Source organism: Coccinella septempunctata, chromosome 4, assembly GCF_907165205.1.
Source record: "Coccinella septempunctata chromosome 4, icCocSept1.1, whole genome shotgun sequence".
Lineage (NCBI taxonomy): Eukaryota > Metazoa > Arthropoda > Insecta > Coleoptera > Coccinellidae > Coccinella > Coccinella septempunctata.
In genome coordinates, this window is record NC_058192.1 from 16,000,085 (window position 1) to 16,024,864 (window position 24,780).

General features: G+C 36.9%; 1 protein-coding gene across 1 annotated transcript in view; it reads right to left on the reverse strand.

Moving 5' to 3' along the window:
- Positions 1-24,780, reverse strand: part of LOC123311928 (neuroligin-4, X-linked-like) — a 190,780-nt gene that overhangs the window by 60,877 nt on the left and 105,123 nt on the right. The window contains exons 3-4 of the mRNA XM_044896060.1: positions 3,028-3,174; positions 2,014-2,969 (exon numbers count right to left, since the gene is read on the reverse strand). Of these exons, the coding sequence (XP_044751995.1) occupies positions 2,014-2,969; positions 3,028-3,174 (1,103 nt within the window). The remainder of the gene's footprint in view (positions 1-2,013; positions 2,970-3,027; positions 3,175-24,780) is intronic.

Genomic DNA, 24,780 nt, shown 5'->3' on the forward strand with positions numbered 1-24,780 from the left:
CTATGCCACTACACAACATGTAATGTGTTATTTGAATTTGTGGAGAGACTTGCATTCAGCCGAAGCTACCAACTTTGAGTTTCACAAATATTTCTATTTTCGAATATTAATTACTTTAAAACGGGGCATCAAACCAGAAATAATGAAGAATAGTTTTATTTTCCAAAATGATCAGATATTCATTAGTAAGCGTTTGAACTTATTTTCAAGTGGAGATCTTTATTTGTATCGTTTATTATACTCTACTATCAGATAATTAGTTGAGTTTTTTGCATTTCTGTTTTTTTTTGTATGATATGTAATGGTCATGATAAAAAAACTGGAATATGTGGGTGAAATTTTGTGTTCGGAGAAGATTCACCACTGGCGGTCAGACAATCATTGTGATCTCCTGACTAAAACACATGCATGACGAACACCAAACCTACAAACATCGGTCCTTTTCAGGACTCAAGCCTCAAGATTTGCCAACATAATGTAGAAGGGATAAGCTGGGCAGAAAGCCAAGTGCTAGAGAAAATCCTACCATAGAATGACATCGATTCCGGAAACTCACACATCAAATACTGCATGGTATTGTTAAGATATAGGATTTTCCCCTTCAATAGTTCGTTATACCGAAACAACAGAATTTACAAATATTTCGAAAATCCAAATGTTCACTCCCTAGTATTCTTTCCTGTGTAGCATCATTGTCTTGATAGTTTCAATATAATGAAAAATGCATCGTTCGCGATGATAAAGAAGTCCCTCCATACAAAAAACCACTCACATCTAACTGAGCAATCAGTTCGTTTGACAAATAGCACACGAAAATATCGAGCACTCAGTCACCAAACAAAATTCATCACCTGGCTTGATTAAACCGAAGAGCGAAGTTCTCGGCATAAGAAATTTTCTACTCGTCCCCGATCAATCAACTTCTAACACTCGGATATCCTGCTTAAGAATAACCCGAGGACATAAGGAGAGGAACGATGGGGTCGATATCCTGATATCCCCTAAAGTGGAACAGTCTTTGTCTATTCCTTTTGGGAAAACCTCAGCCCATTCGTCAGGCAGTTGAGGAGCTCTTAGACTGGAACACTGAGGCGAATGAAATGAACAAGTCAACATATTTAGAGGAAATGTGTTTGGGTCGGAGTTCAGCAGAGTGCTTGAACAGAATATATGCTTTGATCTGTTCTTCTTAGAACTTCAGAGAATACATTTGTTAGAAAGCTTCTTTCTGCTCTGTTCGTTCCAAACAAAAATCATTAAATATTCGAGTAGAAAAAACCACCCGAATGAGATTTACTAAGAATAAAATCCTCCATGAGGAAACGGTTTATCAGAAGACATTAATATTTCTGATATAATGGGATGCAGGAGATTATTTCTGAACCTTAATGAATTATTGTTGGAGAAGGAGTAGCTACATACACTATGTGAATGAACAGGCACCATCCTTAATACCTCCACCCCCATGCAGAATCAGAAAAAATGCAAAATCAAATTATTTCCAATCAATTTGTATCATCCCAGTGAGCTTAATGAGAACACCCTTTAAAATCTCAACTGGGAAGGACCGTGAAGTGACAACTTTCCATTTTGCCGATATGTAGTGTTTTAACAATTTGAAGGTCATTAACAACTCTTTAGAAGAATTATAGGCCAGCTACAGTGTGAAAAATTATTTTAACTCTTATACCTTTAATGCTCCAAGTATTGAATTTGCTTTCAATCACTCGATGATTAGAAGTACCACTTTTCTTTTTGAAATGTGGGATGAAAGGTACACATTCAATTTGAATCTGTATTAAAAGTTTTGCTGGGAAAGTTTGATATCATTTCCATCATTCCTATTCAATGTATGAAGTCAAAGAATGTTTTTTAGGAATATATGTGGAGAGGCAAGGAATGATGAATGAAACATCGATACACATTGTTTGGCGCAAGAAAATATGACAAATTTTTCATGAGGCCAACTTCCAGTGAACTTTTTTCCGACGTAATCTTAATGTATTCACTCACCTGGGGATAGTCACCTTCCTTCGTCTGATAATCGAACACGTAAAAGAACGTCTTCGAATCCACCTGGTCCTTTTCATTCTGCGCCGTCTTAACACTCAACAGATCCCCGGTCTGCACCAGGGGCGCCACATATTGGGCGTCGCTCAACGCCTGCACCGTGGCGTCCCTGGTGTTGATCGGATGCTGCACCGTCCTCTCCCAGTCCGTGTACTCATTTACAACCGTGAAGAATATCTCGCTTAGATGGTAAGTGTACGCGTTCCGCACATAAGTCCTTATAATTTTGTCTCTACGTTCGCCCTCGAAACCCGATTGGATGTCGTTAGAGGAGAACCTCCACAAAGCCTCACTGGTGACGACACCGAATAAGAGATCGTAAGGGTTGTTGGCCCTGGGAGTTATCGTGGCTTCGCTCCGCTTCATGTTAGCGTTCACAGCACCCACGAAGCTTTGCAATTCGGAGGGTTTGAAGTACGTAACTAGTTCTTTCGCGAAGTCAGTCTTGATCACAACACCATCAACACTAGGTCCGAAACTACTCAAGTAAGCCGGGGGTGACACATCAGCATGCAGGAGGTGATCCAGAGGTGCGTCTCTAAGGCAATCCACAATCATCTCATGGTCTTTCCCGACGTCTTCCGGTATCGTACAATTGACTTCCCTTGCTAACTTGACGGCATAATTGACAGGGTCCTCTACCAAGGCCCAGGATGAGAGGGCTGATCCGCTGAGCAAAATGGCTCTGTGGAACAGGCCTGGCATGACCGTGGGGGAGATCATGAGGAAGTTGATACATGCTGCACCAGATCCATGTCCTACTAAAGTTACGTTACTGGGATCTCCTCCAAAAAGAGCGATGTTCTTCTGGATCCAATGGAGAGCAGCTATCTGGTCCATAAGCCCGTAGTTAGCCACCCTGGCCTTCAGATGAGGTGCAGGATTCGCATTGAGGAAACCTGAAATCAATTGGAAAGCTCGAGTTGACTACTGAATTCAATTCTTCACACAACTCACCTAAGATACCTAGCCTATAATTCAAAGTGACCACAACTAGGTCGGCATAGGACGCCAAAACACTTCCATCGTATGAGTTTCCAGAGTTCCACTCGAATGATTCACCATGAATGTAGACAATGACAGGATGGCGGGTTTCGGAAGACACTGAAATGCAAAAAAGTTTCAATTAACTTTTGTTGTTAATGTTCATTTCAGAGATGAAACATTGAATTCTGGATTCAAGCTGAGCTTTAATTTCTCCAATAATTTACGATTGTAGTGGACATGGAACTGAAGAAAAAGAATGTCCAGAAGTATTGAAGAAATTACATAAATTTAAAGTGCTATCCATAGGAGTTCCGGGAATCGAAAAAATAGATTATGATAAACGATGGATATCCGATTGACTTCTCAAACTGTCGACAGAAAGGAATGAGAGAAGACAACGGGGAACTGGATTATTGATACTGTCCCCATACGCACGCACGAAAGTATCTAATCAATTGTGCAGAAATATGAAGAACTGTTAGATCGTTTCGAATTTTTTGCGATACTATGTTGCGAAGAGAACGCCGAAAGATTCTATACGAGATATATTTCATCTCTATAGCTCCCAATAACGCTTTACGCTTCGTTGATCTGATTCTGAATTATATTTCCACCTTCTGAAATTTATGTTTGTACATTATTCAGATCCGAAGGAGATTTCCAGATGATTCACATCGCCATCGATTTCATGAGTTTGTGTAGTGTAGCGAATAAATTGGGGAATATATTCAATTCGATTTTAGATGATGTTTTGGGATCAAGTCTTCAATAGAAGTTATCTGCTATAGTTTCTCTAGATATCTATGGTATGAGAAATCATTCTACATTAAACTAAGTGAAGTTAATCTTCAGGAATTCACCAATAATATCGAGATAGTGCTAAAACTATGTCTCGTTTGCAGAAACTCTTCAATTGTTCTATTTCATTTCAACTTTATGATCGATTGCAATCTTGCTGTACTTGCCCATCAACATTATTCATCCAATAAAAGTCATTGCACACTATCCAAGTGTCGGATATTTGAAAAAGTTATTATTTCATGATGTTTTCACTCATGATATCTTGACTTTCAATGATATTACGCCTATGTGCTGTTCCATTATATTTCCTTTATGTTTCTGGTTGCTGTGACATACTTTCCTGTTGTGTTTTCTGGTATGGCTTCTCTCATATGTCTTAAGTAAATCAAGTTATTAAGTTTTTTGTACCTACGGTTGTACTTTTTCAGAAAAATGAATATATCACAGTAACACCAATACTTGATGGAATTGGAGACTGAATTACAACATTTTCATTAGAATGATTTTTGGATTTCAGAGTTCTTTACAACTCTGCTTGCAGGAAAAGTCCTCCTCTTTCCTCCAAACACTTTTCACACCTTCTTGACATATTCAAAATGAAAGTATCTTCGTTAACTAGATGCATTTTTCAATGATTCTTGTCTTCAGTACCAAAAATTGGTGTTTGAAAAATTGAATTTCGAATGAGGTTGGTTATAGAGGTTACCACTGGATAAAGATTGAGGGTAACCAACATCTCAAATTTTCTGATAACACGACCACTTTCAATCTTTATCAAACACTTCAGTTTTCACAAGAAACTCTAACACATCGGGAAACGTTGAAAAGAATAATGATAGTAACATTGATATACTCGATCCTGAAGTCGCTGAATCATTTACCAATAAAATATTTAGCCTTCTATTTTCTGCCCATTTATGAAATAAAATTCAATAATGAATTTTCGTTGAAGGTCGATAAGAACCACCTTTATTATTTCCAGATAATTTCAATAAAACAACTAACGCTCACACGACAGTTCACCTGAAAAATGGTTTAGCAGAAGCTAAGAATTACGTTAACCTGCAGAATTTCAAAGGCTACTCGCAAAGAATTTTTCTGAGAGCACCAGCACGTTATAGTAAATTCAAAATGTCGCCGAAGGTGTAATGTGTAGTAGTCGTGTATCTCATTTTTCCAGCTGGTATTCTTCAAAAGAATGATCAAAAAATCATGTTCAATGAATCATTTCATAATTTCAACTTCGTATATAGAAGGAACTCTCTCATATCCCCTGAAAATATCCGTTCAGTCATCAGTTCCACTGATTAAGTTACCAAAATTCCTTTCCTTCCGACTTTTCGACGTTTAATTCAATTCGGAATTTACATAATATCTAGACCCGGCAATTTTCCTGAATGTGTTGAGTGAATCTCAGAGGGTCCAAGCAGAATTGGAACAATGAAAAAGGTAGAGTAACTTTTATTGGTGTTATTCCCCTGAGCAGCGGTTGCCTGAAAATTTCAGGTGAATATAAAAGTTCAGTTCGCGCATTCCAGATTAGAATTAATCAACAATATGCGCGTTTTTTTTTCGTGATGAACTCATTTGAGCTCAGTTCCTGAAATATCTTTCTAAATCGTTTTTCTTCCAATTTCAATGAAGTTTTCAGGATAAGGCAATCTCATTTCGATATCTGCCCCATTTCGAAATTTAATTCGATTATGATATATCGTAACAATAGTTTGCACTAACTTTACTACCTTCGCGCCTGGTTTCACAAAACTTTGATTGTGTGACCAACAATTTGACTAGTCAATCGATATCCAGAATGAAATCGCTGAAACATTTTCATTCCTGAAAATATTGAAGGGGCATAGCAATACAGGTAATAATTTGATGCAGGAATGATATTCAGAATGCGCATGACTAAATTGTCGAGGGTAATACCACGAGTGTTGGCAATAATATCGAAACAAGTCTGGTTTTTTGTTCAAAACTTTAATTCTACCATTCTATACGCTTACTCAAGCTACCGCTTGAGAAGATTCAAAGTATCTCGCGTGCTACATTTACAGACATGTAAGAAGGAGGCAGGATAAGTATGACATTTAGCACTGATATAGGAATAAAGGCTACCAACTCACGTAACGCCAACATAGGCAAGCCATTGCCAATGTCTGCAACCATTGCGATTTGCTTGTGGTGATCTATTCGATTTTTGTCGACTATACTAGAGACGCAAAGGTTAAAACCGGGCCTACAATTACCACAGTTCTTTATCTGGTTTATACATCTCAGTCTTCCCGAAGAGCCTTATCAGGCAATAGCAGCTGTGAGTTTTATCAATGCATTTTTTCCAGTTGAGTTCACTATCCAGTGCAATACCAAGATATTTGCATCCTCCGAAAAAATTCAGATTTTGGCCATTTAGGGATGGGATAGTTGACACGACCGTTGGACCGTTGCCATATTATGACACCAGAGACCACAATCATTTTTGATATAAGATATACAGTTATAACATATACGGGGTGAGTCTTTGACTCGTACGAATAATTTAACATTAGATTCTTGAGGTCAAAATAAACACTTTTTTCCTACCAGTTTTTTCAAATTGACTCGATTAAACAAATACAGGCTGTTGAAAAACCATAAAAGATTTTATCGAATGAAATGAATTTCGAAATATAGTTTTTCATTTATGTACATATTTGATTAATCTTTTTCGAACACAAGATATCACCTTCGGCTTCCAGTTCTCATTATGACCATTACGTACCATAAACCTACCAAAAATTCGAAGAACCCAACTCTTAAAACAAGGTGGACGCTATCTAATGAATATTTAAACGTTTTGTAAAATACAATCATTCTTCATATTTTCTCGTATAATGCGCCTTTTTCGAGTAATTTGCTGTTCAAAAATGAAAAAATATCTGTGAAATTCGAAATATTCGAATGCAACTCTCAAAATTAAAAACTAGGTATCTGTGAAAGTTCGAAAATTGACTGAATACAACTCTGTCTGAAAGCTAGATCCACAGATGTGTAGTGTCAAAAATTTAGCTAGTTATTCCGAAGGTAATTGTGTTTTTCCAGGGGTGGAACAGCTCAATATGAAAATTTGAAATGGCTATATCTTCATTTCAGGGCCAAATCGGAAAATATGGTATAATAAAATAGTGTTTCTTCTGACCTCCAAAATCCACTGTTGAAATATTTGTACGAGTCAAAGACTCATCCTGTATTTTGAATTGATGAGATATAGGTATCTATAATGATATGATGACAGCAATGGGAAATTCTCCTCAATTTGGTTTATCACAGTATATGCAAGTTTAAACTGAATAATTATGAGTTTCATTCATGAATTCATGAATTTTTCAAATGCACCGCAGAAACTATTCAAAATCATTCTTCAAATATGAGCTTTTAAAATTCAAATCGTTTCGTTTCTAGTTTACGATTTGGTAACAGCGCCTACTAGAAAATAAAAAGAACAATGGCTTATTCATAAAATAACAGCTGTTGATAAGGCGCCTACTCACTGGCGAGCCTCAACAGCAACCGGCCATGAAAATCCCATAAAATTTCACGACCTTCCTCGTTCGTCGTAGACTTCATAGACAGCCATCCTTGTCTATCTGATCAAGATAGTGTATTTCTTTTCCTTTATTATCAAGGCATATTTCAGTCGATGTTGCCAACTTGTGCCATAGCGACGAAACGCTTTAAATTTTAAATACCCATTTTTATTTTTCATTTTTAAGTACTTGAAAAATTTTTTTTTTGGGAAACGGTTGAAATGGTTATTTCAAAATGTGACGTTTCAGATATATTTCATAAAAAATACATTTCAGTCAGAAGGAGTACTCCCTATTGGTTGTTTAACTGTTGTACCAGTCTAAAATTCATTCGAATTGTCAGTACTACGGTCGAAGGAACACTCAAAATAGAATAATGGATAATGAAGATTCTTTGTAGTATCACTTGGAGAATTCAAACAAAATCGAATTTTTTCGAACACCATTCATTCCTTTTACCGCACTTACGTGAAATATGACATTTAGAAACATCGAGGTCCAGCTTTCGGAGTCCGTTCTCCCTCACATAAATCCGAATACAGACAACTTGTTCCTCATCCGACAAAGCTGGCCCATACTCTCGTGGAATCCCGAATTTTTGTAATCCCGTAAAAAGCGGCGGTCGCATTTGCATACAGCTCGACGGATTTACGACACATAATGTCCACCACTATCCGAAATATGTCACGACCCGATTGTGAGCCAACAAACGCGGAGGGAAGAGGACCTTCGGGAAAAAATCGCGATAATATTTCAGGACTGTATAAGTTCCATCGTTTCCAGTTTCGCGTCTGAAACTGCGGCCCGTGGGCGATATACGAGGCTATTCGTTTTTGTGCCGTTCCCGGTGTCGGACGCATCCATTGTGGCTTCTGCGGAACGACAAAAGGCCGAAAGAAACGGGACTTGAATGGAGAACCTTCCATTCTTCCACCATTCATTTGGGAAAATTAGACAGATATCGGAGTTTGATATAATAACCTGCTTTTACCTGCGTACTCAAGTTCTTCTGCTGGTGCTCCTAATATATAGGCTATGCTATACCTAACTTGGGAACTTCTTTTGGAGATTTTTCCATACAAGCATTTCCCTAAACCTTCATTTTATTCATTCTACTTACTACTTACTGCAGAACTCACAGATGGTGTTGAAATCCAGCCATGCTTCTACCAATTCAGGGGCGAAGAAGAAAACCTCACCGATTTCACACAACAAATTGAATAAAACAAGGAGCAAAGAAGAAACTCCTATTGGCAGATAAGGGGTTAGTAATAACACCTTCGGATAACTTGAAGCAACTCCTCTTATACTCACGTAAACAGGGTGATCTCAAAGGTGAGGCTTTTTTTGACAGCAAGTGGAAGTAATCAAAATATGTCATTTCACTAAAAACTGTGTAGGTATACGAAATATCCAAGATAGCTGAGCTACAACCTCTAGAAGTTCGACAAAGTTTCATTGAATTTCAAGTACGTGACTGTGAAAGGTGGCTACGGCATCAGAAAAACCGAACAAAACATAAACATATTGATAGACAATGAAATGTTCAGTAGCTGCGAGTCTATCTGATTAGTTGCATCGAGTCACTTGAAAAAATTGTTCTATCGTGCCATTGAAACTGAAGAAAATTGTTTATTGAAACTGCTTATGTTGACAAAGTGCTATTATTGTTACCATATTCATTCCATTTTAACGACGACTGTGGCAGGTTCGACCCAGAAGAAGATTGTCTAAATCGTGATGATGTTAGGTCGCCTGACTCGGGACTGTGAGGCGGAATTTGTCCCAGTTGGTGGCGACTTCTCGCGAGCAGAAAACAAACTGTCGTCTGTCAATCATCACAACAATAGGTATAAATATCGTCGCCGAACGCTCTGAAAAGTTTTTAAAAAACAGAGTGATCTTCTTATACATCGCAGTTTGTCATCTCTGTTGAAATAATCTATTTGTAGAACTAAAGAGACATTGAGCTACTTTGAGTGACTACCTTGTGTCATCTATATCAGTGAGGTGATAACCACGAAGCCGGTACAGAAGGAAGGTTAATTAGTTCCCTGTTTTCCTTTTCTTTGGAACCCCCTTACGGCTACCAGACAAGTGGAGAATAGACAGGTTTCTTCTTAAGCCCATTGAGGTAAGTAATTGCATTTTCACCTCTTTGCGAAGAGTAAATATAGCAATTTTATTGGTATACCCTCATTAACCTAGTCTGAACAGTCATAGTACATATACCTATACATACATAAGTTCCTCAGCAGATTTTTTGAAGCGAAGCTTTTAAGGACTCTAAGGAAGAATAAGAGTGTCCCTATATTAGCTTTCTGCATAGAATGCGATGCTGTATTGAGATATTCGGAGGTATATTTCGAAATAAATATTTCTTTCAACTAATATGACATAAGCTATATGTACAATGAAATATTGAGTCTTAGCCCTCTTCGACGGTAAGATAAAATTGTGAAGTAGTGCAGATATCTTCGAAATCAATAATAAAATTAGGTTCTTTTTTCGAAGGTTGAAATGAATTTTATCCTGGTGAGTCGAGTTTTTCATTCTATTGTCTATGGACAAAGTATGAAGACTCTTTTTTTTGCATGCAGTCACTTCCCATTCGAATTAAAAATGTTCCACCCGACTAGGAGGCTTGGTGCCACAAATTCGTCTAGCTAGCTCATGCTGAAGAGAATTTTTGCCGAGACTAAATGAAAATTTCGTTCTGCCGGTACAACAATCGCTGACCATTGAAGTCAGATTGTCAATTAATACTTCACACAACTTGAACAATTTTTATTGCTATCTACCATTGCAAAGTGAATATTATTGTTGCTTTACACATTTCTCGGTATAAACTAAAACACGTTTGATCTCACACAGCCCATTTCATATCATTTTCATAATATCATAATTCTTTCCTTCCACAAGTGCCCTATTCTCTGTGTATGTGTTAAAATTCTGAAGCCTACAAAGATTCTCTTCGGTTTTTATAGCAGAAAAACCATTCAGGAGGCCGTGGAATCATATGGAGGACATTCGATATCCAGCGTAAGTTCATTATTTCCCCGAACCCGTTATTCCCAGCATATGCTACTGCAACTGCTTGAATACAAATTTCTGCGTCTAACGAGAGGCGAAGTTCACACATCATAAAACCCATTTTTGAAACGTTATTTTATAGGATAGGGAAGACGGAAATCGATCTTATAATTCAAGAAGCTGTAAGGGGTGTCGAGGGGTAGCCGATGCCTGTAAAACTTCGTATTTATATGTAAATTGGGAATCAATCGCACGACCGATATTCACCAAGCATTTTCCGAACGGTTGGAGGTTAGTTTTCCATTTTCTTGGAGATATGAAAGGATGGTTTCTCTTCATGATAAGTTTTTCTTAAAAAAATATCCATGAATACCTATGCAGTCCTGCGTAATAAACTGAAGTATAAATAATGCTGAGCTGGACAAAATTACCCAGATTGATTCGGTAAAGAAAAACAACAGAGGTGCATTAGTAGCAAAGGATTCAGGTGTCAATCAGGCAAGATATCAGGCAGCTCTGATCTGTAACAGAACTCTCAGAAGTCCGAAGAAGATATTCAAAAGAGTGCAGTATAAATGGGGGATATAGCAATTAACCAAGACTTCAATGTCTACAAAGGACTCAAAAAATAATGCATAATGGAGTTGAGAAAAACAAGAACTATATGATTTGATGAAGATATTAGAGAAGAGCTTCTTTATGAAAAGTCTCTTCTCAAGAACTAGTGAAAGAGCATATTACTTGGTTATGTTAATGAAAACTTCTGTTTCAAGGAGACTATGAATCCTCTTCTTGACGTTTAAGTTCAATAATGTTGGTTGTAATCAACATACTGTTCCTTAGCATTCGATATTTAAACAATACGAGGATATATTAAAAAATTCTTAGCCTACTATAGAACCAAACAAAATTTCAATATCATAATATTTTATTACTCAATACACACTCTCCTCTTAATTGAATACATTTATTACAGCGAATCTGCAACGACCTTTCAAAAACAATGTTTCTTCTTGCTTTGCAAACCTGACCTCTACAGCTTTTATTACCTCCTCGTTGGAAAAAAAATTTATGATCTTTTAAACATTTTTTCAGTTGAGGAAAGAGATGATAGTCAGATGGAGCGAAATCTGGTGAATAAGGGAGGTGTTCTAGTAATTCAAACCCTAAATCACGAATTTTTTGCAGGGCAACATGAGATTTGTGTGCAGGGGCGTTGTCCTGCAAGAACAAAACACTTTTGGATAGCTTTCCGCGGCTTTTCTCTTTAATTTTTTCCAGTAGAGTGGTCAGTAATGTCGAATATATATCTCCGGTTAATGTTCTACCCTTATCCAGAAAATCAATCATGATTACTCCATGGCAATCCCAAAAAACTGAAGCAAGAACTATTCCAGCAGATTTTTGGACAGGAAACTACTTAGGTCTTGGAGAACCAGAGTGTTGCCATTCCATCGGTTGTTACTTTGTTTCTGGATCGTGGAAATGCACCGAAGTCTCATCCATAGTAACAATACGGTTTAAGAAGTCTAAATCGTTTTCACATCGAGCAAAGATCGAACGCGATGCTTCTACCCTTGCACGCTTTTGGTCAACATTCGAATACTTAGGGATCCCTTTTGCAGCAATTTTGTTTTTGTCCAAATTGACGTGAACTATATAATAAACGCGTTCGTATCAAATATTCAGTGCTTCAGATATCCGTTTCAGCCCAATTCGACGGTCTGATAAAATCATGTCATAAACTGCATCGATATTTTCGGGGACTGACACAGAAACTGGCCTTCCCGATCGGTCATCATCTTCGATACAAAATTTACCTCTTTTGAAGCTTGCAGTCCAATTTTCCACGGTCGCATACGAAGGACATTGATCATCAAGGGTATTAACCATATCTTCGTAAATCTGCTTACCTCTTAACCCATTTAAATACAGGTACTTGATGATGGCTCGATACTCCAATTTTTCGATTGTCACAATTTCGGTGTACATCTTCTTTCTTTTAATTCATTGGGTAACTCTGGTTTACTTTTTTAATCTCAAAGTACACACTGACACTTTTAATGAGTTATTGTTCGTTGCTATGGTAATGTAATATTTTTTTATTCATGGAACTGGTCTAGGCTTATTTGATATCAATTCATCCTCGTAGAATCAGCAATATATAATAGTTTCAGTAAACTATTATGAAAATTGCTGATTGTAAATCTAAGGCCCATGAACCTTCTTCAAAAGAGAAAATCTCACATTTAGCTGCAACTAACGGTCTTGAAATTCGAAATGAATAACAGATAATTTAGGGAAAACATGTAGTTAACTTTCTTTGTACAATGAAACGTGTAGAGCGATGAGGACCAAATGGATCAGATCATGAAGGTAATTCTGAAATACATTTCAATTAGAGCGAAAGTAAAAAAGCTCATAAAACAGAAATAATTGTTATTGGTATCTATAGCTGGCGAGAGTTGACGGAAATAATCGCATTTTCTCGGTTGATCCTGGGGATCCTCCTTCACTTATTTGAGTTGTTTACCACAATTCGGCAGTTCGCTAGATGGAAGGTATACTTTATTGTTATTTTTATGTTAGTTGTGCGGTTCGCACATTATTATGGCCCCTTTGGAACGCCTTTTTTACTACACCGTCCCTTTTATTTGCGCTCCTGAAGAGACCGTAAACATTGGTCGAGGAGACACGGAAAACGATCTATTGTGGACGGTTTCAGCAGGAGGACAACTAAACTCGAGAATTCCTAGAAAGAAAAGACGTCTTCCTTGACCTCAGATGAGAAAACTCTCTTCATATTGAGGTATGACACTTATGACAGTCTTTCATATGTCAATTTCTATGCAAGCTCGAAAAAGTGATGATAAATTTGTTTAAAAATTTCATTCCATTTGTATGTATGTTTAATGCACCGGTGCTATTCGAACCATTTTTTATGAAAGCTCGCCCTAAATTTATTACAGGTCTTCTGGCATTGACCCGCCGTTTTCTAAATCGAAAGATTTAGTATAGTCCTTCCGACGTAAAATATATCATTTCAATACGAGAGGAAAAGGTCGAATAGGTTTTGTGACCGTCACTCCCTCATCCTTTGTCAACAACGTGAAGGATGGATCACCCACAAACGAATGTAAATAAAAGTGTTGGATTTGTGTTTTCCGAGCAGTGATGTTTTTCATATATTGCCTGTGAAGGATTCGCGTCCTCTGGGTATATGATACGTGCGTAAAGTAGATCGTTCCGGTATTTCTGTTCCAAAATGTGTAAAGCAAGAGTGAGACGGAAATGACATGTGATGTCAGGAAAACCTTGACTTTGGCGAACTTAGCCGAACCAAATCCGTTATAAGCAAAAATTATAGAGTAGAAAGATGGGAAACGAGGCGACTAAAGCGATTTGAGCGCCATCTGTGTGTCAAGCGTGTTTTCAAGAAGTTAGGACTGGTTAAAATATTAATTTGAGTGCCATTTGCAGAAACACATTAAATTTTGTAAGATTTCAGACGTCCATTTTGATCAAAGAAGTTCTGAATGTTTTGATTCTCGTACCGCTTTTTGTTTATCTAGCTCTGCTGATTATTGAATTTTTTGGCCTCATTTCTTGGTAAAAACACCAAAATATTGTTCAGAATTATTGAATTGTGAAGAACTGTGGATCAAATAATAAAATGGATTTTCCGAGATTATGTTTTTCACTGAACTAAGGAAATTGGAAACGTTAGTATCAAAACTCGTAACATGTGAATCGGTCATTCATTGATTCTAATTTTCAGTGCTCCGAAGTGGGTAAAATTCTCAGGGCTTGAAGACAATTACTTCCGCAAACACTACTAACTGCACCATGTGCAGTGAACATTTTATGCAGGTTAATTGAGAACTGTTCATCCACGTAAATTGTTGTATGCAGAAAGCATCCCTTGCATGAACGGCCTATTAAGGGGAAATTATGATCTTTATAAGTCCATTCAATGATTCTCAATCGCTACTCTTTCAATATATTCAGAAATGCAGAGGTTTTATTGATTTCCATTTGGGAATCGACTGACTGTCAAATTGTTGTTTGGAAAGTCAAAGTTCTATGAAACCTGCTGTGATTGTTTTGTTCATTCATTAATCAATTTGTATATTGTGTCATGAAGAGGCCATATCATAAGGAAATCATAAAAAACACCAAGAAACTATACTGCCATACAGGTTTTGTCTGTAAGGTTTTTTTTTAAGTGTGGTTCTGAAGATTCTATAAATAATACCCACATATGTAGGTAACTGGAATGTGTATGCTATGATGGTTTATTGAATATTGATGCATATTAATTTCGGATATACCTATGTATATTTTACAAATTCAACTAAGTTTATTCATTCAAAACAACCCATTGTACAGAAATAACACCTTCGACGTATAGCATATCACCATATACTTTAGTGTCCTAGTCAAAGCTTCATTTATTGCCCATAATTTCAATTTTGTAGGTTTTTGATAAATTGCAAATAAAAATATAGCACATCCAACAGCGTTTTCCATTGATATCAATTGATTCCAAACAATGTTTAAATGAAAACTAACATCCTAATCACAAAACAAAACCATACTTTTGTCGCTCAGGATGTTTGTTTTCTGATGAAAACAAAGTCTCGATATTGAAATTTAATACAAGGAATAGAATTCGAATTTCGCGCCCCTCAATTAAAAAACAGAAAACTGTTATTAAAATGTTTTTCTGTATTGACAGTTCGTTTTCAGCGCCATCTTATTGTCAAGCGTGTTTTCACTAGCCAAAATGTAGTCGGTTTTTGGTACTAGAGATATGAGGGCGTTTCCTATCTTTCTACTCTATAATCTTTGGTTGTAGGTATTTAAATTTTTGTATCATTTTGACGATCTATGTTTAAAGACATTTTCGAAAAAACAGGAATATCTGCCACCCAGGGTTCTTTTGTACACGTCAGATAACGATACTAGAGTATACCCACATTCAAAGCCTACAGAAGCTCCTGACCCTATTGAGTGCTCCTCCGTTATTATTTTTCATATCTACAATGCAAACGCTATTAAGGATATAATATATTTACTCGAGCAATGACTTATTTCTTTCCTCTGTACTATACTTCATTCAACTTTATTTTAGCAGTCGGTTGGCCATGGAAATTTGACACATTTCACTCTGTATAGTACGAAAATGTGGGGTTATGAAGCTTGTCAAAACATTTTTGGGTTTTAAATCAACACTATGTTGCCCGTTCAACGTAAAAGTTTCTGTTATTACGTATTTTATCACAATGTCGAATCTATTCGGAAAATATGTGACGAACATAATTGGAGTTTATACAAACTGAATGACGGCATACCAAATCCAGTTATTTGCATGGAAAATACAAGAGATCAGTATAATATCATAATATGCACTAGCTTGAGGAGAGTTAATGTTCGTTATCTTCTTTGGCTTACATCATTTGTAGATTTCAAAAATATTAACCCGAAGATGAAATGCTTATGATGCAGTGGTTGGGAATGGGTATCTCCCGAAGGAATTAACAGATAATTACAAGAATGTTAAATTCTTCAACAAAAATCATCTTGCATCAATATAAGTGGAAGGAGTTGAAGGAAGTTTCAAGTTAAGATGCAACTTCACTGTTGAACAAAAATTTCACATGAATAAACAAGTAACAAGGCAACTTGCGTGTATTTGTGGCTATTCATCTTAATACATTGATGAAATTATAATAATTAGGTATTTATTAGTACCTTGAGACATTTACATTGTATAGGACAAGTCAAATGAAAAATGGAAAAATCCATTTTAGGGAACTTATTCTCTGATGACATTTATCGAAAATGCTGTAGTAAACTTTTCGCATTAATTCACTCAAACATAAAATTCCCAAATGCCACCACTTTTTTGGGTCTCCCAATAAAAGGAAATTCTTTGTCATCCTCTTCATTCACAATCTTTCTGATTGTGGAAATATTCAGCTGAAATATAAGTCTTTTAGATTCAGATGAAACATTATATAAATTCTCTTACATTGAATATGTTCGCTATCGTCTGACGTATTGTGGATTTTAGAATATCAGGGTATAACTATTTGAATGAGCGGACCTGAATTCTAAATAGCACTTCCTGAAACCCTGTCTCTTTTTTCAATCAATTTCGGCATTTTCGAATTTTCTTAATAAAAATTGATATTGGTTGCGGCAACGGCGTTATGACATTAACGACATTTCATGAGTGGCAACCTAACTTCGTTCTAGTTACAAAAACTTGAGAAAATTATTTCATGGCCAACCGACTGCTAAAATAAATTTGAATGAAGTATAGTAAGTTCATGCATCGTATTTCCAAATCAACTCAACATTGACTAGATTGGAATCAGTTGCAGTAAAAAAAACATAACTTTTGCATGAACTCGTCATTTGATTGAGCGAATTTTCGAAGTACTTGGAATCCATTTCTTCCAATCAAATCTAATCAATAAATGATCAATTCAATCCAATCCCGACTCCGAACGAATTCGAAGTATTTACCCAACTAACAAAGCACATATAGAGGTACGTTTGCATGTTGTTAATAACGCAAAGTTGTTAATTTCCAAATTGTGAGCTATTTAGCGAGGCTCTCTGTGTTCGCGCAGATAGCAAATTATGTTTCGCATTCCGAATACCCACCGTGCATAACTTTTAGCTGAGTTAACTTTATTTTCGGAATTAATTTGAATAGATAATTCGGCACACATAATTTGGTCCGTGCGAATCCCCATTTCCAGCATATTCGGATAATGCTTCATCTAGACGCCTGTATTCGGCAGGATTGGGAAGAGTTCATGAAGGAATTTCAGGATTTTGAGGGCAGAAGTCGGTTCAGTGCTAGTGAGACTTCAGCTGTGGAAGTTTCTCACATTAACTACATAATCAGAGTTAAGTGGAGCGAAACTTTTACTTTGGAGGGCATCAACGCTTCGCTAATAATTCCGTAATTTGGAAGCTGAAACAAGAATGAACATAGTCGATAAAAGAGTTGTTTGGAATTGAACCCGTGTACAATATCACGAGGCATATCTGCAATATTTTATTGCCATTTTTGGAAAAAGGGGTTGACGGGTGATTTTTTTTTAAGAGAACGTAGAACTGGTGAAAATTAACCGCTTTCCCAGAAAACTTTCGAAATGACAAAATTGGGAAAATCATCCATAAAATAGATCCTTCTACTCATGATTCTCTGTGACCTGCATTATCTGAAACCCACGAGTTTTCTCTCATCATCAGTCATCGAGATAAATTGCATCGACAGGGTGTCTCAAAACTACTGAATCAAACGTCACACCACGATAGAGTAGACCAAATACTATTGAATGACCCCAATATTAGTTCAGCGAAAATGTACCGTTTCCAAAATAATCAGAATTTTATGAAAATACCTAAAGTTGCCGATTTTCGAACTATTTTTTTTAATCACAGGGCCAGTTTGTGGCAAAGGATTGCGATTTTAAATAATATTAATCCCAGATCATTGTTTTATCACACCTAATTAAGATTATTCCAAGTAGTTAATCGAAAACCCAAGTAAATTTAAATTAAAACAATTGTTTTTTCTTCATAATTTTTATTACTCCCTCCATATGGTTGATAACATGGGCGAAAAACGCTGTCCCTTATCACAAATTGACCCTGTGATTAGAAAAAAGACCAAGAATCGGCAATTTCACGTTAGGTTTTTTTTGGAAACGGTACATTTTCGCTCAACTAATGTTGGTGTCATTCGATCTACTCTACCGTGGTGTGACGTTTGATTCGCTAGTTTTGGGACACCCTGTATATCGTGATGACTGAATCAACAATACCCTGGTTCAGTTTTGGTTCAGAATATTGAGCCGTTTTATTTTGAAGAGAAATACGTACTTCTGACAGAAAAACACAATTCCAATGAGGTAGATTTGAAAATGAAAACGTGGTTCTTGTTATAGTGCCTCGATAATGCCACTCAATTTCTCAGATACAGATTTTCTAGTGATGAGATCTTCATGAGAAAGGTTCTCATGTTGGTACACGGGTACTTCGAAACTAAACGAGGTACCAAATGAGTATCAATTTCAAGCATAGGTAATTTTCTATATATTGAAGATGAAGTTTGAACCTACACCAGCCAAATCAGCTTGGCAATACCGAAAGAATAGGACTCTTTTTTACATTTTTATTACAATTCATCACATCAGGTCCGAATTTTATTACACTACTTGACATCCCGAGTTATCTTTGTCGGAGGGTCTATCTGAATCTGCACCACTAATATTAACTTTAGAAATACCTAAAAGTGTGATAGTGTAATAGGATTTGGCTCAGACTTAATTGAATTCGAATCCCAATTTTGATTTTTCTAAAGACAACCACACTCGATATCAAATATTCTGAGGTCCTATATTCCAAGAGATACTATTATCATAGCGAAAAATTTCATTTCACCAGACATCCTGAAGAAGTGTCCCAACACCCTGTATTACGTAATATTTGTGATGGCCATAAATTTGGTTGAAGAAAGTACGTCTCCTTGATCAATGACCTCAGGAGACTACTTTCGGCTCGAAATTCGAAATTAACAGTCGTTTCGTGAAGAAGATTGGCTCTCGTTTCTACGAATAACTTCGCATAAATGACTGTTGAGTAAAAAAAAAAAAACGTTGCCCACCGATTGAAAAAAATCTCGATCATCGCCATAAGCGGTTTCATTGAACTCAATCCAACTGTCGTCCACTTTTATTCCATAAACTTTACGACATTGACAACAACCGAATTTAAAGTATCTAGGGCGTTTCAGTCTTTTTTAAGTAATGACATACCTAGGTAAAGAGGTGGACCGAAGCGTCACTGGTTTTTTTCTTTTTATGTCAGAGGTGAAAGTCACAGAAACGTAGCGGAGTGAATATTATTAACAGCACTGGTGCGCGGACCGTTTCAATGTCGGGTTATTAAAAATTCCAGGAGAAATTATTCAGGATATCCGAGCAAATTGAGGATCGTTTAAATGATATCTTTGTACGGGTATTGGAATATCATGATGGTTTCATCATGATATACGAGTTTTCATGGTTACCTCACATTGACCCACATTCTCAACTACTGCTTGTTCGTAAAACGAATATTTCGTCTATGACTAGGAATATATAACAACACAATCAGTTTTTGGGATGATATGTACACTTCATTTAGAATGGAACAGTTCTTTATCCTTTTTTTATTTTACTCATCTGTATCTTAAGTTGGGATTGTCTTATCGGTCCTCCTACTATTCTTTATTTTGCTGATATTCTGAGCTTCTCCAAGGCTCTCCACCCAGACCTAAAAAACATTGATTCTTAATTTTATGGTGAGCCACTATCCTCAACAGTGCATTGAAATCACTGTAATACCATAAAGCAACTGGCCAGAGACAATAAAGTGACTCTACTATGGGTACCAAGGCATTGTGGTGTTGAAGGAAATGAAAATGCCGATGAACTTGCGAAAAGAGCATCATCTGTGGGCTCGGAAAAGACCAAGACCTTCAACAATGGGAGTTGAACAACAGAATAACCCTCTGAAGAAACACTCCTGGACTTACTCAGTCAAATAAATTCGTGATTATTTCACCGACCTATACCAGAAAGCTGCTGAAGCTGTCACAAGGTGAGCTTCGGGTGATGGTGGTACAAATGTCATTTGTACCATATGGAAAAGTCAGCAGATGAGATTTGTAGGCTCTGTGGATCAGAAGCAGACACAACTGAACTCACGGTATGCAACTGTCCAGAGCTGGCTGGCCTAAGAACGATTCATATGGGAAAACCGGTCCTGGATACTCACGAGGTAACGGCCAAGGCTTCTAATGATATTGCCGGTTTTATCAACACCATTGACGACCTCCTTGGGTTCCTATGAATGAGTGTGCTAGAGATCAGAGGATCTACATGGTCGCAGTTCCTGGAAGGCTTTCAACACTGGTTGTTAAGCGTTTCAGGGATAACACGATCACATTAATGATTTGTGTAAATATACCACAAATTTTGATTATATACGATTTAAATTACGTGTCATTCGATCCCAAAGTTTCGGCTTGTATGAGTTAAGCTTTGGCTAAAAGATTAATAGAATTCGATAATTGAAATCAACAAAATCTGTTTTCCCAACAGAATGGGCAGCCTGACAAGTAAGAATGCTTTAAAAAAATCAATTCTCACTTTTTGTAGGTGCCGTTTCTATTGACGCACAATTTGCATTCCATTTTATTCAACATATTTTGAAATTCTGTGTTGGTTAGGAGCCAACTTTTTTTTGCTACAACGCGTTGTTTGCTGAAACTCGCTCCTACAGATAATCCTTCGCAGTTGATATTCAAAAACAGCTTTCATCTGCAGGCCCTCGGCTCGATGTAATTATAAATTTACTCCGAATCAACGCTTTCGGACACGGTTCCATAATCAGAGGAAAAAAATATCCCGGAGCGTGTTCAATTTGACCTTTCATCTACCCCTGGGAATTTTACTTTTTTCCCAGCTAGTATGAGACCAATAGCACGAAGCGTTTTCTGTATAAGGTTGCGATGGAAAATCATTGATACCTATAGGTTTCATAGAATTGGTGTGAGCATCCTCTTTGACAAGGAATTCAAAGAATCGGTTGTATTTGACGTAGTTGAGTTTTTTTTACTTGTTTTCTGTGAAATTTATAACATATTGAGTTACGCAAGGAATTCATATCTTCGGTATGTAAAAAAATGCACGAACAGGTTGATTTTCGTTTCGAATTCCAACACTATTCCTTCTTTACAAAGGAGTTTATGATGTATTCCCTTCTAGACGCTGAGGATTGTTGTACTTGTTATGTTTTCCTATGGCAACCCTGACATTTTTTGCCAGTGGATGGAAATTGTTGCTGAAGATGAGTAGGTCAATGACGATCTTTATTAATCCTTTTATATTATAGGGATGGAATGGTTGAACTTATCGAGTTCGAATTTTCATTTTTTCTTGTATATTTTAAGGACAATGATGAACACTTCAGTTATGATTGCTGTTTTTGAAGTGTTATCGAATACGTACTTTTTTCGTAGGATAGTCATTGATGGGAAAAAAGTATCCTTTACATGTCATTTATTTCTGTTATTTCAAATATTTCATCACTACACTGAAAAAACAACATCGTTTTGATATAACTTCAAAAACATCTGCACTCCTTCAGTAGGTTTGACCATTTTATCCTTATAATAAATAAAGTTTATGAAAGAACCCATCAATGACAAGACCATAATGGACGTTCTCCTGATGGTTGACCTCGTCAAAGCAAAAATGTAGTAAATAGCTCCACATGAAGTGGACTTACCTCACTAATTCAAAACAGAATAATGTTGATTTCACTTTATTTCTACAGGTTGAGGCTCTGACTCATACAAATATTTTAACATTATATTCCTAAGGTCAAAAGAAAAACTTTTTTCCTATACCATTTTTTCCGATTCGGCCCTGATAAAAAGATATAGCCATTTTGAGTTTTCATAATGAGCTGTCCCCCCCCCTGGAAAAACAAAAATTCTTCAGAATAAGTAGCCGAATCTATGACTCTACACATCTGTGTATCTTTTGAACAGAGTTGAATTCAGCCAAAATATCCAGTTTTTCACATTTCACAGATACTTTTAAATTTTTGAACATAAAATTTTCGAAAACGCCGCATTATACGAGAAAATATGAAGAATACTTTTATATTACAAAAAATTCAGATATTCATGAGATTGTGTCCAATTTACTTCCAACAGTTGGTTTCTTTGAATATTTGATATTTTTATGGTCATATTGAGAAAACCTGAAAACGTGGGTGATGTGTTCAAAAAAGATTTATCGAATTAATGCAAAACTATACTCGAAATTTATTTCATTCCATAAAACCGTTTTCGAAAAAACAAAATAACGAAAATAACAGTTTTTTGTGGTTTTTCAATTTCCTGTGTCTTTGAAGCCGAGCCGATACGGAAAAAGTGGTATGGAAAAAGAGTGTTTCTTTTTACCTCAAGAATCTACTGTCAAAGACTCACCCTGTATATCAACTATGAATTCAGGGCGATCGGTGTGGATAATGAAAGAATTGTACTTTTGGTAACCAACACTATGATAAGAGAATAAGAGCAGAGATGTTTTTTTTATATTATCTCTAACCTAATTTATATAAATTGACGAAACGTTTTGTTGCATAATTCATGCCTGTAGAAATGAATCCATATTATGTTTTCGAAATATGAATCACCTCCTTTTTATAGTGGTGAGCCTATAATTTTCTTGTTAATGCATGCATATCAAGAAATAACTCGATTCTCAATTATTTTATGCTATGTATGGCCAAATGTGAACCGAAGGTGAAGATGAATTTTTATAGCTATAACAACGAATATAACAATTCAGATGTTCTGTTTTTTGGCCACAAAGCTTCCTTGAGCAGAAACTGTCAAACATGCTGCTTCTTTGGCAGACGACGAAAGCTAGACAATATATAAAAATGATTTTCAATTTGATGATTCGTTAGAATCGATGAGGATATGTGACCATCAATATCGGCTGGAAGGAGCAATTTCTGGAATCCTGTTCATTCTCTTTCCCTCGAAATTTTCGATGATTTGCCAATTGCAGTCAAACGTTTAAGTATGAAATTTCATACCTCCTGGATGTGGTATTTCCAAGTACTATACCATAATTAATATTGCAGTTCTTCCTGTGTACCCCACGATAAAGAAGTGAAAATTAGGTGGCACAATGAGAGATATCACTCGAGGACAATCGAACAAGAACCTGCCCATAAATCGATTTAATTCATTCAGCATTCCCGCCACCACAGCTAAGAAACGTAATTCACCCAAACCACCCTGCGGATCCTTCGACAGACAGATTGATGTGAAACGATTCCGGTGATAATTCCAGTAATATTAGTTTTACTGGGCTCTCTTCCTCCAAAACCATCCGGAAGATATATTGCCGCAGTTAAGTAACTATTAGTGCTGCATCTGACCTAATTTATTATTCTCATTAGGTTCACGTCTGAAAACGTGTTCTTTTTTGGGCGGTGTCTGTTTTTCTTGGCTGATGCTGGTTGGAACTCCCTGATATTGGACGGTGATTCGTTCCGAATACTAAAAGTTTCGCCATCATGGCAGTATACTTTAAGTAGATAAGCCATTTCGGAGATTCATAACTTGTTTTCTGAGTTCACGAAATGGGTCTGAAATATGGCATTTTGTTCGGTATTGAAGTGCATGTTCAAAGTGTCTAGCGATTATCAATTAACATCAGCCTGATTGATGATGGAAAAGAAGGAAAAATATTAATTGAAGCAGGTAGAAATAAGACAACGACTCTTAAAGAAGAATAGCTGCTGAAAAATACACTGCGCTAAAAAATTAACGCACATTCTGAAAATCTCAATGATTTTCTGATCTAATCCTTCCAGATTTCTCCGAGTTGGAATCCTAAGTCATGAAGAGTAGCTGGATGATTTTCTGAACTTCTCAGCCATCTATTGAGGTTGTCCCAAACCTACTCAATCGGATTGAGATCTGGACTTCTTGCTGGCCATTCCATTCGAGAGACTTCAACCTCTTCAAGGTACTCCTGAACGATGCGCGCACGATGGGGTTTGGCATTATCGTCCATAAAAATGGAAATAAAAATTTTCACCAATGTATGGGGCAAATGGCACTACATGCTCTTCAAGAATGTTCCTCATATACTTATCAGCATTCGTAGCTCCATTATCAACGACCACTAGGTCTGTGCGAGCAGTAAAAGATATTCCACCCCATACCATAATCGATCCTCCCCGAAATCAGTAGTATTCAGGAAATTGCACTGAGCATATCTTTCATGTGGACGTCTGTATACAAGGGAACGTTGATCACAATGGTAGAGGCAGAATCTAGACTCATCTGTGAAGAGAACTCTTTCCCAATCGGCCTCTTCCCGAAGGATATGCTCTCTCGCAAAATCCAAACGCGCCCTTCGATGGGCTGGGGTAAGAGCTGGGCCTCTTGCCGCGACACGAGGCCTTAAATCATATTCTCTGAGGCGATTTCTTATTGTCTGAGTGCTAATTTGCACCTCATGAGTTTGCTCAAGCTGAATTTGAAGGAGGCGAGCGGTTGCAAACCGTTGTCTCAACGAAGAAACTCTCAAGTAACGTTCTTGAATGGTAGTTGTTACCCGTGGTCTACCCTGTCCCGGTCATCGGACATTCATACCTGTCTCCCTGAATCGCTGCAACATTCTGGACACACTTGTATGGGAAACTCCAAACCTTTCTGCAA